The sequence below is a fragment of the Acipenser ruthenus genome, chromosome 48 (assembly GCF_902713425.1).
Source record: "Acipenser ruthenus chromosome 48, fAciRut3.2 maternal haplotype, whole genome shotgun sequence".
Lineage (NCBI taxonomy): Eukaryota > Metazoa > Chordata > Actinopteri > Acipenseriformes > Acipenseridae > Acipenser > Acipenser ruthenus.
In genome coordinates this window covers 1,725,818-1,743,958 of record NC_081236.1, presented here as the reverse complement: position 1 = coordinate 1,743,958, position 18,141 = coordinate 1,725,818, and the positions used below count along the sequence as shown (strand labels likewise).

Sequence of the window (18,141 nt, the reverse complement as noted above, 5' to 3'; positions counted from 1 at the left end):
TGCTGCTGTACCCTTGAGCAAGGTACTTTACCTAGATTGCTGTATAAACTGTATAAATGGGTAACTGTATGTAAAAATAATGTGTAAAAAATAATGAAATAGTATGTAAAAAATAATGCGATATCTTGTAACAATTGTAAGTCGCTCTGGATAAGGGCGTCTGCTAAGAAATAAATAATTAATTAAAAAAACAACACTGAGCAATGTTTATAATAGAGTTTAAGCTGGAACTTTTAGCCAGTCAAACTTTGCAGCAAATTCAGTTTTTTTTTTAAGTTGCTCGCACCCTGCACTCTTTAAGCTGAGGCGCGTCCCCACGGCGTGCGCGCTCCCGGTTACTGTGCCGGGCCCGCGGACGCGTCTTTGGCCGGAGCGTGAGTTTTTTTTTCCGCGGAAGTGACGCGCTGGAGACGATGGCGGCTGTCAGTGCGGTTCCGGATTCGCTGTGAGTGAAGCGGGTTGGAGGAAGGAGGCGGACTCGCTGGTTTTGGGGGAAAAGAAAGAAAAAAAGTCTCAAGAAACTTTGGGTGGAATATTTTTAAATGTTGTATTTTTTTTTAAAAAAACTGCAAGCAGTTCGAGGAAACCGCTAGACTCGATACCTGGAAGTGGGCTCGGTTCGGCTCGGCTCGGCTCGGCACGGCACGGCACGGCACGGTACCGACGGCGTGCCTGGTTAGTTACGGGTCGCAGGTGGTCCGTCTCGATCTCAGTATTGTGCCCCCGGTGTGTGCAGTTGCTCCCCCGGCTCTCGCCATGCTGAAGACCCGGCAGTGCCTCCTCGGGATCCGCACTTTTCTCGGGGTCACGTCACGGATTTGGGGTTTCTTTCTCTATATACTCAGGAAGCACCTCCGCACGGTAAGAAAACACAAGCATCTTACACAACCTCTCCCCTACACTCATTATTATTATTACACTGAAATATACACACGCTAACTTCCAGTATTAATAATAGCTGTCAGACAGCAGCTCCCCGCGTTTGGGAGTCATTTTGAAATTGTGTGGCGGTTTGGTGCATTTTTTAGACGTAACAATATTGAGTATTTTCTTCTTTTTTTTTTAATGATATACTAATTTTATGTGTTTTACACCTTTTACGCGACGTTACAAACTTCATATGCGTTATATGCTCATAACTTAGTGAAATTGGTCGTTAAAACGCGTCGTTAGTTTAGCAGTAGGAGGGAAATAGGAGTTTAGTCAGTATAAACTCCACAATATTGAAAGCTGAGCTCGTTTAAAACTCCCAGACGTGTGTATGTGTCTTAATGTCGTTGAAATGATGCACGACTGAACTTTCCTCCATTGTAAAATATTAGTGTATTTCTATTTCAGAATTGTAACTGCCCTAGCACGTACTGGGGCCATGCACCTATTTAGTTTATATTTGTGTTTACCAGAAATCACCTTGCACAGAATTTAAGTGCAGTTCATCATTAACAAATATAGCAACAACTGTACGCGTTTTACGTGTTAGTTGGGCTGTAATGTGCTGTCAAACACGCTGTCGTTTGTATTGTTGATTCAAGGAGTCTCTCTCTATGTAATGTATCGTCATCCATAGCAATAACAAGTGTCTACAGTGTGTGAAAGTGCAATGCAGAAACATTTCGTTTCAGTTTCAGTTTTATTCTTAAGCAAAGCAGAATTTGAAGGAAATTCCTATTTTTTTTTGCCCCCCCCCCCCCCCCCCCCCCCACACACACTTGCAGAATTCAAAACTGGGCCTCGATTATGAATGCCAAGAGAAAATAACCCACAGCAACTGTTCAGCGTCTCGGATACAGTTTGTGTTTTTTCTAATGTCTGCGGGTGAACAAAGTTATTTGTAGTGTGCTTTTTAAATGTAGTTTTTGTGAATTAAATAGAGGTTTGTGTTAAAGACGCATTTTTAAACTCGTTAAGTAAAACCAGCAACCTTCTTTATACTTCCTCCGATATACAGCTTTATTTTGTATATCAGAATGTTTTTAAAATATTAATTAAAGCGCGGTGATTGGGAATCAGGTGAACGATTCCGCTTTACCAATCCTCTGTATTTGATATTTCATTCACAAGACAGGAAAAAAAAGTCTTTACTATTGCTTAACTAGTAACGTTTTTAAAGGGAGGCGCATATCCAGCGTCTGGACTGTCAAGTTAATTTTGTCCTCACACTTCAGTTACTGTACTAATCGCGTAGCTGCTCATTCAGACTGTGTGCTATCAGGTATAAATAACATATTTTCTGCCTTGCATGAGCAGTGAAACTCACACTAGCCCTGCACCCACCCTCTGGGGTTTCAGAGCTAAATGGAAAGCCATTATCTACAATAAAATAATACATTCTGAAGCGCATCTCCTAAAAGAATTCCATGAAGCAACTCTGCATATGTCGTTCCTTCAACAGGAAGAGCAGCCTGGAAAAGAGACTTTTGCCAACCTCTTTTGTTAACAAATGTTATGAAAACAGTACTGTCGTCAAATACACGTTTTGATATTTGCATCGTCCATGTAGGTAAATGTGAGATCTGCGAAGTGATAATACACAGAGGGAAGGAGACGCGTCTTCACACAGAGAGCGGTGAGGGGATGGGTTACCCAGCCATGTAAGGAGGCTGTGTGGTCCAGTGGTTAAAGAAAAGGGCTTGTAACCAGGAGGTCCCCGGTTCAAATCCCACCTCAGCCACTGACTCACTGTGTGACCCTGAGCAAGTCACTTCACCTCCTTGTGCTCCGTCTTTCGGGTGAGACGTAGTTGTAAGTGACTCTGCAGCTGATGCATAGTTCACACACCCTAGTCTCTGTAAGTTACCTTGGATAAAGGCGTCTGCTAAATAAACTAATAATAATAATAATGTTGAGGCAGAATCACTGGGATCCTTTCGCTGGATCTTACAAAAGGCACTGCAGTGGCATTAAATGGATATCTGCTTACAATGGCAGATCCGACAGTTCCTATTCATTCACAAAACAAACTTGCTAAAATGAATGTAGCAAAAAGAATGCAAACCAATCCATCAGTGACGTCTGAAATAAACAACCCTGTTCTGTATTGGAGCGTTTCTGCCCTGTCTTTTAAAAGCCTGGTCAACCATTACAAAATGTTGTGGGTTAGCAACGCTAAGCCGATATGCGTCACTGTTTTATTTTTAACCAATAAAGTATTTGTTTTGATATTGCAGGGTTTCCTTGGCTTAATTTTGATATTGTTTTTAACCTTGCGCGCCACGGTTGAGTTTTGTGCTGTAGCTCCAGTTGTTCTCTCTTTAAAAAACCACTTCCCTGTCGGAATCAGAATAATAGTTTTAAATAGAAAGATTTTTGAAGGAAGGTAGCATTGTTTTGTAGTGGAATAGATTGAATCTAAAATGGAATGCAAGTTAGGGTACAGTCCCCAAAATTCCAGTCCACCCCTTTTTCACCTCAAAGGGACTGAGCAAAACCAGGGTGAATCAGCAATGAGGGTGTCACGGTTCACTGCGTCTCCTTACGCGAGGTGCGTATCGTAATAGAGGGATGCGTTCTGCGTGTTGTGACCGCTGATCAAAAGCACTTGATGCATGATGAATAAACATGATTTATAGCTGGTATATAAACGCATCATCCCATATCTGGAGGCTGTGTGGTCCAGTGGTTAAAGAAAAGGGCTTCTAACCAGGAGGTCCCCAGTTCAAATCCCACCTCAGCCACTGACTCATTGTGTGACCCTGAGCAAGTCACTTAACCTCCTTGTGCTCCGTCTTTCGGGTGAGACGTAATTGTAAGTGACTCTGCAGCTGATGCATAGTTCACACACCCTAGTCTCTGTAAGTCGCTTTGGATAAAGGCGTCTGCTAAATAAACAAATAATAATATCTCACTGAAGCATTGGAGCTGCTCTTCGGTTCTAGCTGCCTGCCACAGACCGTGTACACGAGATCAGTTTATTTTAGTATTTCTACACACACAGAGATGACCGAGGGGGTTCTGCAAGAAGTCTTTCTGAAAGTGACCCCGTCCCGTCTCTCTGACACACAGGGACAGCTGAGCACCCAGAATAGAGAGCGGACGAGAGGGACACTGCCCCGGACTCTGCCAAAGGAAGTGTGTCTGTCAGTGTCGGGTGACAGTGGACACACAAAGAGAGAGAGACACACCCACATGCGCACACACATACTGAGATGGTCAGTTGCAACGAACTTGAGAATTTAGCCACTCAGAACTGTATTACAGTAGCTAGTACGGTTCTATCTGTGGATCATCCCCAGCTCTGCAACAGAGAGCAAAGTTCAGGATCCACTGATTCCCCCCAGCTTCAGTACAGACCTCGGGGTTAAACTGATCATTTCTGCCTCCTGTGTGGATAATGTTGTTTCCTTACATTTCTCCTCATTCTAGATTTGTGTGTATTTATAATGGCTTTCTTCATGTGAAAATGAATAGGTGGATTTTACAGACGATAGTAAGTTACTCTTTCAGCACTGAAGAGAGCGGGATACAGGTGTCAGCTCCATTTCTGTATCACTCGCTGTGAAGATATTCTGTACCTGAAGTTGAATAGTTATCAGAAACTGGAGCTACGGTCCAAACGTTTTGTATAACTGTACCAATGCTTCTTTTTAGTAGAAGTCAATGAAATCCACCAGGCAGGGTTTTTGCAGTGAGAAATGTAACCTTTTACTCACTTTATTCATTTTATTAAAGCATCAGCCGTTGTAATGGTCTACGTTTTAAATTAACTGTACTTAATTTGATTTGCATATTCAGAATTATGTTGAACTCAGTGCTTTATTAATTTAACAAAATAGCATTGAAAATATACATCAGGTATTCATGTCAGTAACAGGTTGGTGAGTCTCTTTGTCTAAAGAGTCACTGGACTGACTTAATACCTTGTTTGCAATCCTCTAGGGGGCAGAAGACTGATATATTGTGTTTGTTGCATTTGAGAGCATCTTAAAACCTGCAGTGTATCTGGAAGCGTTTTGATTCATTGCGTTTGAAACTATCCTGCAGACTATCATTAGTACCACATGAGAGATGCACACACATACCAGACTGGGAGATGCATACAGTGTCTACGACAATTAATCAAGTTTCTTTTTTTTTGTATATATTTTTTTTAATCTTGTATATTGAATTTGAATGTTGCAAAGAAAAAGCTATTATTTGTATTTAGTAATATATTCAGGCAACTTGTAAATAAAACTCAAGCTCCTAGAACACATTTTCTAAACCAATGCCAGATGTGCTTAAACACTTCAGGCGTGTTTTATGAATTTTCTTTTAAGTGTTTTGCAGTGAGGTCTACATGCATACAGCTCCTCTGTGTTCAGATGTCTGCGTACAGGTCTTTCGTGCAATATTATGATGCTTCTACATCTTTCTAAAGGTCCTTGGCTGTTAATCTTTATTTTTTTTAACTGCTCAGTCGATTCTCCTACCTGCTGTACCTGTAATGTTCTTTGGACTTCAGTTGAATTTGTTCTGTGGTTATTGATTGTGGATTTTGGTATTCCATATTGCTGTGACACGGTAGCCGTTTCCTTTGTAGCTTGCTCCGAGTGCTTTTCTCAAACGTGAATCCATCTCCTGCCTTGTCTAGTGTTAGTACACAAGCGTTGCCCTGTGTACAGTAAAGCGAGGCTGTGCCCAGCATACAGGAGGCAATACCAGTGCTAAACATTCCTGTTCAAATATTCTTTGAAAATTCAAGAAGTATTGAATACAGTAATTCTTTCACCTGCTCCCCCATCACACTGCCTTCTATATTAAGGAGAGAAACCCTGTTCTGTGTATAGCGTGGGGTTTATTTAGGACGTCATTTTATGCCCTAGTTTCCAACTGTGATCGTTGCTGTAGGTAGAGCAGGATTCATAGTGCTGGCATGCTAGCATTGTGCTGTGTACAGCACAGCTAGGCTCTACCAGCACACAATGTGTTGCACTGTTAGTATATTTATGCACAGTCTTGCAATGTAACTGCAGACAACAGTTGAGTTTATTTATAGAGCTGAATTCTAACAAAGTGTAATAAAAACTCTCCCTTTCTAAAATGACACCCCAGGGAATTGTGCAAGCAAAAAGTGAAAACTATGCTAACCCCAAATTTATTTTTACAGTTTAAATGAAGGATAACACAAGGTAGATCTTTAGAAAGATATGGAGGGAGGCTGGTTGTCATGAATTTTGTTTTTATAAAGCACATCTGACCACAAAAGCTGTCACCAAAGTGAGGAAGCATGTGTGGTTTTATAAAAGTGAAAATATCTGTTAAATACGGACTACTTAAACAAAGAGTACCTTTTTATAATGAATTCCAAAAAATATTTTTCTACAATGAAGGTGATGGTCAATTTTTTTTTTTTTCAAAAGTCCAAAGTCTGAAATAACAGACTTAAACAAGGAATATGAAGTCCCCACAATACCTCTGTACAAATATATGCAACAAGGTACTTACTGTGCAGATACATCGGGGCTTTCATTCAAAACACTTGTCAAAACACTTGTAAGCAGAAGAACTGCACTAAAAGTACAAACCAAAAAAAACTCCCATCTTTATACCTGCAGTTGTAGTTTTCCAAGGTTTTGTAGTCAAACATTTCCCTGTGTACACCAGGGCTTGTGAAATACATACAGAAATACTGGAGAACAGCAATGGGTGTGTGTAGTCGCTTGATAAGCGTCCTGCATACCACTCATGTGGCTACAGTTAAGTTTTTTTTTTTTTCCATTGTGACACTGCATCGCAAATACATTCTGTTGCTAAGCGTGTTTTTTTAATTCAGTAATTGCCAATTTTATTATTTTCTCCCAATTTGGCATATCCAATTATTTTTAGGCTCAGCTCACCGCAACCACCCCCGCGCTGCTGACTCAGGAGCGGCGAAGATGAACACACGCTGTCCTCCGAAGCGTTATCCGTCAGTCGCCCACTTTTTTTTCAGACAGCAGACTCACCGTGCAGCCACCTCAGCACTACAGCGTCGGAGGACAACGCAGCTCTGGGCAGCTTACAGACAGGCGCCCGGCCAGACCACAGGGGGTCGCTGGTGCGCGGTGAGCCGAGGACACCCTGGCCAGATGCGCCACTCTGGAGCCCCAGCTGCAGTGCTATCTTAATGATATCTTATGTAGAGAAATACATAAACATTCATGACATAAGATGTATGGTATTCTTGTCATGTTAAAATCACGGTGTCCGCTCACGACCTGTAACTACTGTATGTCCTGGTGTTTCATGACCTCTCCTCTCTATAGCACTAACCGTGGTCTCTTGTGTTTCAGATAATCCAGTACCAGACGGTGCGTTACGACATCTTACCGCTGTCACCCATCTCCAGAAACAGACTCTGTAAGTTCTGATAGCATTGTCTTTTCTTATTTTCCCCCCCTCCCCAAGCTGTACAATGTGGCAGACCGGTCGCTATGGGCTGGGTGTTCTCTGGCTTGGGTTGCATGTTTTGTGTTCTGAGGGCAAGGAAATTCAATCTGGAGAGACGCGAGGGAGGTGGGGAGCGCTGCGTTCACACATCAGTCCGCTCTTGGTTTGCTGTTTTATCATAAGATACAGAAAGAGAAAACCAAGTCTTCCATACACTGGTGGGGGGGGTGAATTGTTTATGAAAATGGAGCCCAATGCCTTCTGTGTCTGCAAGTGATGGCAGTGCCAAAGGAATATAAGATTCACTGTCACTGAAAAATCATTCAGGATTTTCTGTTTTGTTATTTATTAACTCCCTGCTCTTCTGCACTCAGTCAGAAAATGGAGGACAGCAATGACGTACAAAAGCTAAAAAATAATTTGATTAAATCTCACCTACATTCTTAGGTCTTACATTTTCCTATATAAGTTTTTTATGGGAGTTTTTTTTCAAAGCTAACATTGGCCTATATTTTCGCTCCTTTGCCATGTTTCAATTCTGCCGCATTCCACTTCAAGAGGTCACACGAAGGACCCCGGAATCACGTGACTCGTTGGAAAAGCAGCGATTGGTTACGGAGTGTGAGGCTTCTGGGAGTTGGAGTCCTTTTTAAAACTCATTCTCAAAACAAGCAAATCCTTTCTCCACCCCTCCTCCCTGAACCCAGGCCCTGTGAGGAGCTGTGCTCTGTCAATTCCCCCCCCCCCCCACCCCATCCCCCAGGTGTAATAAAGCATTGATCTGATTTTGCAGGCAGTGTAAAGAGGAAGATTTTGGTGCTGGATTTAGATGAAACGTTAATCCACTCGCATCACGACGGGGTCTTAAGACCGACAGTGCGGCCCGGCACGCCGCCTGATTTTATATTAAAGGTAAGAGAGACGCTTTCCCATTGGGATGAGACGTGACATTGCTCAGCAGAGTATCAATGTCTGAGGATTTGTGTTTATTCAGTAATACTTTCATTTTGAATCTAGAGAAACACTTCTCCAATTGGGAAAACTTGATAAGGAAGTGCTGTCAGTAGGATTCGGCATTCGAAAACTAAACTGACCGTCACATCATAATTCCTGCTAACTGGAGCATAGCATGCATAACTATCACTCAGTGGTGCTATGTGTATTAAGAAAATAACAAGAGGAGGCAGTTCGGTCCATCTGTGCTTGCCTGGTTCCTAGTAGCTGATTGATCTCAAAACTTTGTCATGTGTGGTCTTAAAGAATTCAAGTGTTTCTGCCTCAACAACATGGCTAGGGAACTCATGCCATCCCCTCACCAGTCTCTGTGTGAATGAGTATCTCCTTCCCTTTGTCTTAAGTCTATCTCCACTTAAAACTGTTTCCTCTGGTCCCGATTTCTGTGCTGCGCTTCAAGTGTGGGTTAGGGCTAACTAAGTCCTTTTATGAATTATAAAGACTTCAATCATGCCACCCCTAATTCTTGATTTATCTTTGCATAAATAAATGTATGAAATTCAGTGTCAAACTTTTCATCTTGAAGTTCTTCTCACAGTGAAGTTTCTTTCGGTGTTACTGACTGCCTAAGAGACTGTTTAGCAGCTGCCGTTCTTTGACCCCTGTGCTTCTTCTTCCTTCGCAGGTTGTAATAGACAAACACCCAGTGAGGTTTTTTGTACATAAAAGGCCGCATGTGGATTTCTTTCTGGAAGTGGTGAGTATTGACTGCAGATCTTTTGCGTCTATTGTGTTTTTAAAGTGTATGAAGCTTACAAACGCACAAGCTCAAACACTGGTCTGCTTGACTCAGTCTCTTCTAGTTTCAATAACACTGATGAAGGTACTAGAGCCCAAACGCTGGTCTGCTTGACTCAGTCTCTTCTAGTTTCAATAACACTGATGAAGGCACTAGAGCCCAAACGCTGGTCTGCTTGACTCGGTCTCTTCTAGTTTCAATAACACTGATGAAGGTACTAGAGCCCAAACGCTGGTCTGCTTGACTCAGTCTCTTCTAGTTTCAATAACACTGATGAAAGCACTGGAGCCCAAACGCTGGTCTGCTTGACTCAGTCTCTTCTAGTTTCAATAACACTGGTGAAGGCACTAGAGCCCAAACGCTGGTCTGCTTGACTCTGTCACCCTGTCGGTACTAATCTTCTTCCTGGTAGCTGATTGATCTCAAATCTCTGTCAAGTCGGGTCTTCAAGGATCCCAATGATTCAATGTCAGCTTCTAGTCTGACATCAATAACACTGAAGGCACGAGCAGAAACATTTGCCTGCTTGACTCGGTTTCTTCCAGTTACTTGATGAAGATGTTATCTGAGAGTAAGTCAAGTTAGAGGATCAAACTGGAAGTTCTGATAGTAGGACTTCGGATCCTGCGCAGTGCCCTGGAAGGATTTTGGGTTGCCCCAGTATCGATTATAAATGGGATGGGACAGGGGCCCTGGGATCGGGTGTCTGCTCTGGCACAGCAGTCTGAAAATAGCGCTGTGTTCTTGGAGAGTGTGACACGGACTCACAGTCGCACTGTCCTGCATTACTGTGCTTGTGACATACTGTATGGTGGATGATTTGGGGGAGGAATGAACTCCTTTCAATACCACAGTAACGATGACTCAAAACAGCAGATTATAGATAGATAGATATACACACAAGTGTTTGATAAATCTAGCATACAATCATTTTCAAAAATCACTGCAGAGGGATTTTTTTTAATTTGCAATCTAAACATTTGCTGGGTTTGAAACTCTCACTAGCTGGGTTTCAGAACTGCCTTCAAGTTTATTATCTAAGTGATCTGGGGTGTGTTTTTAAAGGGTTCCTCCCTTGCATGCACCGCTCCTGTTTGTAAAATTCTGGTCTGACGTACTCGTGCTGTGATGAGAAGTGCGATCCGTTAACGCCAAGCAGATGCACCAGAGGCCTGCTCATTTCAATAATAAACGTGAACAAAGGGCGTAATGAAACCCAGGACAGGGTGTAGGGCTAGTGCAAGTTTCAAGCCCTGCATCCATGCAAATCCAGCGACAGAATGAGTCGCACAGTTCCAAATGGAAATTTTAGGGGTGGGAGTGGGGGGGGTGCTCCCTCTAGTCCAGGCCAGGCTTGAGGCATGGAGACTGATCTGCCCTGTCTGTCTGTCCCTCCCTCAGCCCCTAAAGGGGGTGCCTGCAGTCCGGGGCAGTCTCTGAGCTGGGTGTGTGCTGAACGCTCTCTGTGATCGTAATCTCTCTGTGGCTCTGTCTCTTTCAGGTGAGCCAGTGGTACGAGCTGGTCGTATTCACAGCCAGCATGGAGATCTACGGCTCTGCAGTGGCCGACAAACTTGACAATAACCGAGAGATCCTGAAACGAAGATATTATAGACAGGTAAGCGCCCTCTGCCTCTGTGTGCAAGTGTGTGTGCGTGAACATGGATATTATAAAGTGTGTGCTGTCTATGAAACAAAGTTACACAGATCCAAAAGGGCTATTCAGAGGTTAAGCATGTATATTGACACTGTGTGGAGGGCAGTGGTAGGTGGGCAGTTGGGGACCCCCTTTCCCAACACAGACTAGAATGTGGGGATACCTGGCACGTTACCCTATGCCCGTTTTCCATTACATTGACTAGAGGGGTGTTCTTTCAATACAGAATTTGTATGTATGGTATGTGTGCTTACAGGAGCATGACAGTTCACACAAGGTGGGAAAACCCGTTTACCTACCGTTTCCTTGGAATATTTAAAACCTAGAATATTTTTTATGTCTTTCCATGCAGGGCGGAGTATTTGCATTAGCCCAGCTTTCATTATTGTGGCTTTTTGCACGCCAAGATTAGAACAGGAAATGTCAACTTAAACTGAACAACAGTTAACAACGGTTCCTAGTATCTGATTGATCTCAAAACTGTCAAGTTGGATCTTAAAGGATCCCAATGATGGCTAACCCCTTCCATCCACTTGCCACTCTGTGTGAAGAAGTGTTTCCTTCCCTCTGTCCTGAGTCTATCTCAACTTGCTGGCCTCTGGTCCTGGATCATGTGCTGTGTTTATTGACTAGGCTTTCTCAACTCCTTTTAAGATTGTAAAGATTTCAGCCTATTATCGTCACAGCTCCTTCCTTTAAGCCCTGGGATTAGTTTGGTTTTCATTGGACTCTCTCTCCAGGGCTACAGTGTCCTTTTGGTGCTGTGGTGACCAGAATCGAATCTGGAAATAAATATGTGCATGTCTGAAAATAAGATACAGGCATGTTATATCTGCATGTCTGTCAAAGGGAGTGAGTGTCCTGTATTAAAAAATAGATAACTGCGCAGATAGGCACAGGGGTATGCAGGAATTTCTATGGAAATGCAGTCATTCCTTTGGGGTCACATATAAACCTCTGTGCCTGTGTCGGAGTAAGCAAATGCAAGGGTATGGAATGGGGTGCCTAGTCATGATGATTCTGAATCGCTGGGATCCTTTAAGACTCAACAAAGCATCGATGGTCCGAATGGCCTCCTCTCGGTCAGGAATTCTTATGTGTTGTGGGAGAGGAGATGTTTATAAATGTGTTCGCGCTTGGGCAAGCGTAGGGGTTTCATGTTTCGCTATTCTTTCAAAATTGAAACAAACATTTGAATATTCTTTCATTTAGAGTTTTACTTTGTATCCTGTTACAGTAGAAGTCTCGCGGGGTGTAAAATAAACATGTCACCCCATCACCTGTTAAGAAAAGCTCTTCTGTACAGTAGAGAGTGTTATTTATTTCAGATCTTATGCATTGGTTTTCTTTGCACGATACCTTTTTTTGCTCACTTGTAACTTCTATAAACAAATACGAACACCGTCATTTCTGCAACCAAATTCACTTCAAGCAGTATCTGACCCAGCACTAACATCGGCATTACCTTACACCAGCATTGTACGTTGTGTTCTTAAGAATGTATAAAAGACTGTATTAAACCCTTGTAGATTTATTTCTAATAGATAGCTCTACATACAAGGCCTAATAATCAGCGAGCGTCTTAACTGTGTCTGTCAGTATGGAGGGTGTGTTCAGGACCACACTTTGATTTAAGGTTCTCAAGATATGGCCAAAACTGGCAGTGTGACATATCTACACCTGGTCGGACGTGGACACACCTCCACTGTGGATAATAAAACTCACACTGTGACCGTGCAGCAAGACACTGCATTATAATATGGGTCAGTGTTTCAATGCCACCCTCTTAGATAGGATATGAAGACATTAAAAAAGGGGGCAGCAGTGTGGAGTAGTGGTTAGGGCTCTGGACTCTTGACCGGGGGGTTGTGGGTTCAAGCCCAGGTGGGGGACACTGCTGCTGTACCCTTGAGCAAGGTACTTTACCAAGATTGCTCCAGTAAAAACCCAACTGTAAAAATGGGTAATTGTATGTAAAAATAATGTGATATCTTACAACAATTGTAAGTCGCCCTGGATAAGGGCGTCTGCTAAGAAATAAATAATAATATCTCTCTCTCTCTCTCTCTCTCTCTCTCTCTCGCTCTCTGCAGCACTGTACACTGGAGCTGGGCAGCTATATTAAAGACCTGTCCGTCGTGCACAGTGACCTGTCCAGCATCGTCATTTTAGACAACTCTCCGGGGGCCTATCGAAATCATCCAGGTAAGAAGAGGATCTGAACCCCCTCCATTGGCACACTTTATTGGCATATCTTTAATCCGACCTCGCTTTAGCAAGCTGAGCAGGGACACGGTGCCAGGTTTGAAATGCCCTACATATAGGGGGTGTGGGGCACTCGTTCATATGAATGTCACGCATCACATTTTTTCCCCTTGATCTTCGAGAATCGCTTATCCAAGGGTCATGAAACTTGGTATTGACATGATTTAATTCAAGTTCTTGAGTATATCAGATTCTGGGACTATAGGAGGGTATGTCACACATTTAGCAGATGTTATTGAGATACTGGGCATATATGGAGGCGTCTGTCTGTCTGTCCATACAGCCAGTCTCTCTGTCGCACTTATATTTTTGCATATACAGTCATCCTCGGCTAACTCGACACCCCACAGGGATTCCATCTGGTGTCGCATTAACCACGGGTGCACGTGAGTCATGACGTTAACATGCATACAAGTAACAGATCTCACACGTCTACTGTATTATAGTATTTACACGTTTAGTTTTAGTTAAATGTCCTTATGAAAACAGTTGAAAGAACTGCGGTGAATGAATCAATTACAGTATACAGCTCTGTACAAACTCGGTACAACTCGCATAGATTGAAATAAGAATGAATAAAATAACCACAGCATTATTTTCACAAAAACAAGCCAACCACAAACTGTTGATTATACTTTAAGTTATTGGCTTGTACTGTCTAATTTGATGGCTTAAATAGCAAAAGTTAACAAATGTGCATTTATACAGAATTAACAAATAATAATAATAAATAACTTTCACACAGATATCAAACATTCAGTTGTTTCGCATGCAAAAACGTGCGCTTTGAAAGTTCTTCTGAGCTTTGAAGCCAATTGAATGAAGTCATTTTTCGCTTCTCCTGCATTGTGAACGGACACTGTAACCAGCTGCACTCGGTAGTTATGAATGAATGAATGAACGATCAGTTTCCAGTCAGAGGTCAGTCATGTGAAACGACAGTGTCGAGTTATCCGCTAGTGTCTTTAATAGTTTTTATCCCTTCGGTGGTGGTAATAAGTGTCGAGTTACGAGTGAAGCGTGGTGTCAAATTAAAAAAATTGAGGCAGGATGCATATATTTTATATGGCAAAAATTCAGGACAAAGACTGTCGAATTAAGCGAGGGTGTCGAGTTAACGGAGGCTGACTGTGTTTGGAGAACCGCTTATCAGATTGTAATAACTATTATAACTTCAGAGTCTGATATACTCAATCAGGTCTGTTGAATGATGTTAATGCCAAGTTTCATGACAACTGGATAAGCAGTTGTCCCGGTATATGCAAAAAATGTGTCAAGTGTGACATGCGTACTGTACTTCACCACCTCCACTGTACCCCTTCGCTGGGGATAGTTCTATAAATAAGCTGGCGGGTGCTCTGAATTCCCTTGTCGCTGCTGAACAGCCTGTTGCACAGGGAAATGGCTCCCCCAAGTGGCAGGAAGACCTAAATTCAGTTTCTCTACATTTTTATTTTTGTATATGAGACACCTACAGAAGCGTCCTACTGCCAATGAAAAAAAAAATTGAACAAAAAAATCTCCTAGCTAGGAGAAACAAAGTCCTACGTAGGACTTTTTATCTCCTAGCTATGAAAAAAAAAAAGTCATTTTATTTTTTTGTAATACTTTTGAAACCAATTGCATGAAATATGAATGACTCCATGGATACAAATTAAAATCTATTATTTTACCCAGCCCTTATCCTCCCAATTTAAAACTGTCCAGTTCTTACCGTATCGTGTTCAGATTAAAAGGCCAGCTTTTAAAGGATTTTAAAGACCCCTTCTTCTCTCTTTCAGATAACGCAATTCCTATAAAGTCGTGGTTCAGCGATCCCAGCGACACAGCCCTTCTCAACCTGATCCCCATGCTGGATGCACTGAGGTGAGACAGAGAGAGTGAAACACACCCCTGCTACATTTCTGTTTGTGTCACGTGAAAGCACCAGCGAACCCAGAGCAGCACGACTGCTGCCAGCGTCTCAAACGGGCCCCTGCACTCTGACCTGAGACCGGAGGCGACTGCCACATCCGGTCATGTGACTTTGGTTTCCGGATGATCAGGAGCTTTCGATGTGTTACCATTGTATGGTGATTGTGTCATACGAGAAAAACGAACTCTCTTCTGACAGTTTTTTTTGTTTGTTATTTTATTTTGCAAAGCTGCAGCTACCACATCTCCTCATATCTCAGAAACCATTTCAAATATTTATTTCATATTTGCATGGCTATATATACCCTGCAGCTAAATGCATGACATAGATCCAGCCTTCGATTGTACTGCCAGGAACGTTTGAAAACGAAAGTATAATTCATATTACAGTAAAAAAAAAAAAAAACCACTTAGTACCCCATCGTTAAGGAAAGGAGAGAAAATATCTGCGATTCAGTAGAATGTATGTGGCTTATTTCAGAAGTCATTCATGCTTTTGACTTCATAAGAGAATTCATGAACGAGAGGAGGCTGTTCAGACCAACTAAGCTCGTCCGGTTCCGAGCAGCTGATTGATCTCAGAACTTTGTCAAGTCGGGTCTTAAAGGATCTCAGTGATTCAGCCTCAACAGCATGACTAGGTAACCCATTCCATCCCCTCACCACTCTCTGTGTGAAGAAATGTCTCCTTCCCTCTGTCCTGAGGGATTTGTCTGGTTGCCCTTATCTGGACTCTCAAGGGCCGTATTTCAGTTAGTCACTTCGAAATTCAGTTATATGATCGAATACAAACACGTTTGCCACCGAAGCGGTGTTCTGTTTGAAATCTTTGAATAATTGCACTCATTTTTAATGTTTGTTTTTTTTTCCTGGCAGGTTTACAGCAGACGTCCGATCAGTCCTGAGTCGGAATTTACATCAACACCGGCTCTAGTGATGAGGCTGAAAGAGCGAGCGACACCCCCCGCCCCCCCCCACACCCTCCCCCCTGCATCCCCCGCTGAGCCTGACCCAGAAGAGGGGTGGGGGAGACTGCCTTACTACATCAACCCTCTCCGCTGATCGCCAGTGCTGTCTGGCTCTCTGCTCTGGAGTTTCATTTAGCCTGGACTGCACTGGGAATAGCAACACATCTTTTTGGTCTCTTCTCCTCCTCCCTCTCCCCCACCTTACTTTTCCCAGTGTTTTTTTTATTATTATTATTAAGAATCGACTTTCAGGATCTACAAAAATCCACATGGAAGTTTTCCAATGGTACTTTTACACAGACAGTGGCCAGCGATTTATTTCCCCTGATTTTTATTAAAAGAATGGAATCAACCAATAGCTGATCTTCAGATTCAGGAATTCTTGGCAAGGGACAGATGATGGCGATTTTAACACACGAACGCACACATGCACACGAAAGGTTTCTGTAAGGATTTTATCATATTTTTTTTTTTGCCAACAGCCGCACACGCCCCAGAATAAAGAAAGATAATTGAATTTATTAATTTGTTGTAGCAGCTACACAAACTGTATGATAGTCCCAGTTTAGACCTGGAAATGAGAAATGGTCTTTTTCTACAATAAAATACAAAAAAAAAAAAAATCTAGAATTTCCAAGACAAAAATTCTAAAAAAAAAAACCCAACGGTCAAATATTTTCCTGCCGTTTTTAAATTCTTACCTGTTTTTAAAGATCATATTTATAAATCGTGTATAAAGAAGTCTACTGTTAATCTGTGTCAATATTCCAGTACGTCTTATACCGAGCTATTTAGAATTTGCATGTTGTTTTGCACTTAAATGCTGATATTATTGAACAGCCCCTTGGAGTCCAAACTGGGTCAGGGATGTGTTTCTTTTGCTTATCGCCCCTGAATTATGAATCACTCTGTTAATGTTTCTACATGCGGTAGGACGTCCTGTTTATGAGAGCCTCGTCTCACTCAATCTGCTTGTGACTCAACCTGCCAGGTGGAGACAGGTAGGTGTGACCACAAACACACGAGACCGCTCTCTGATAACCATGGGAGGCCATCCAGCCACATGTATACAGCAAACACCAATTCAATACAAAACAAAGTCCTATCTAAACGCTAACAGGAATGCCAGAAAAATGTCTCTGGAATGGTTTTGAACGTCACTCAGAAAGCGAAATGTGTAAACCTCTTGTCAACAGAACTTGGTTTATAAACCTGGGTGTGGATGCCCAATGCAGTCTTTTTGATGAGATTTATGAGTTAATACGTCCTGGGTAGGGGGTCCTCTTAAAAATAAAAGACAGTTTAAGCACAATTTATAATCCTATAAGTGTGTGTAGGTGTGTTGGGTAATTCTCTGGTTTTTGGTGACTATTCCACTAAAAAGCTGGACTCTGACGATAGGCAGGAAAGCACATCAGGCTGAGCTGGGTGCTGAAGCCACATGTTTTGCACAAACACCACAGCTGGAATAGTTAGTAAACCTGGATTATCCACAAAACACACAGTATGATATTATCCTTATGAAACACTCAATAGTGCTGTACTTCGAAATACTGAAAGAAACCCTAGTTCAATGACAAACATTTCAACTAGAAGTCTGGAAGATCTTGAAAAAAAGGACTTCCAGTCTAAAGTCTTTGTTGTTGAATTTTAGTTTATGTTGATATTTCTAGAACAGGATATTAAACGTATCATAAACTAGCGCTTTTAAAAGCCAGGCAAGGCTTGAAAATCTGTGTATTTTGGTATGTAAGGTTTTGTATTTAACAGTGCAATGCTATAAACCGACAATGACTTGCTGTTATCACTTCCTGTGTTGTAGGTCACAGTCTAATTGCACCTCTATGTAATGAGTAAGAGCAAAGAAAATGGATTTTAAAATATCTGATTATTTTTAAATAATCTGTTTGGCTCACATGGTTAGATGTGTCTAAACCAAGGCTGCAAATGAACCTGCTGTGTAAAGGGATGTTTAAACTAGCAGACAAAACAAGACTTAGTATTTACAGGCCTCTCTTTTATATTCATGTTTATTTCAAGTGTCATATAGATTTTTCACATACCGTATCCAAATAATGAAAATGTTCACTTAAAATGTATTTCAATTTAACATTTAAACCCATAAGTCAGCGGTGTTCGATTATATTATCTAGCAGATCGGATAAGGGCGTTTCGGATGTGCGTACCGGTGGTGCGTCATGAAAATCTGACTATCCAATCACACTTTACAGAACGTT

At 42.0% G+C, this 18,141-nt stretch overlaps 1 protein-coding gene across 1 annotated transcript; it reads left to right on the top strand.

Moving 5' to 3' along the window:
• The first annotated feature begins 330 nt into the window (after positions 1-330).
• LOC117404479 (CTD nuclear envelope phosphatase 1A) lies at positions 331-16,262 on the top strand. The gene is made up of 8 exons (XM_059014560.1): positions 331-861; positions 7,251-7,317; positions 8,141-8,259; positions 8,987-9,058; positions 10,602-10,718; positions 12,851-12,962; positions 14,804-14,888; positions 15,813-16,262. Exons 1-8 carry the CDS (start codon positions 757-759, stop codon positions 15,868-15,870), a joined length of 735 nt encoding a protein of 244 aa, XP_058870543.1. The 5' UTR covers positions 331-756; the 3' UTR covers positions 15,871-16,262.
• Positions 16,263-18,141: the final 1,879 nt, after the last annotated feature.

Coding starts and splice junctions, on each gene's coding strand:
- LOC117404479 (XM_059014560.1), top strand. CDS start 757: ATGCTGAAGACCCGGCAGTGCCTCCTCGGGATCCGCACTTTTCTCGGG. Junction 10,719..12,850: donor AACGAAGATATTATAGACAG/GTAAGCGCCCTC, acceptor CGCTCTCTGCAG/CACTGTACACTGGAGCTGGG. Junction 14,889..15,812: donor CCCATGCTGGATGCACTGAG/GTGAGACAGAGA, acceptor TTTTCCTGGCAG/GTTTACAGCAGACGTCCGAT.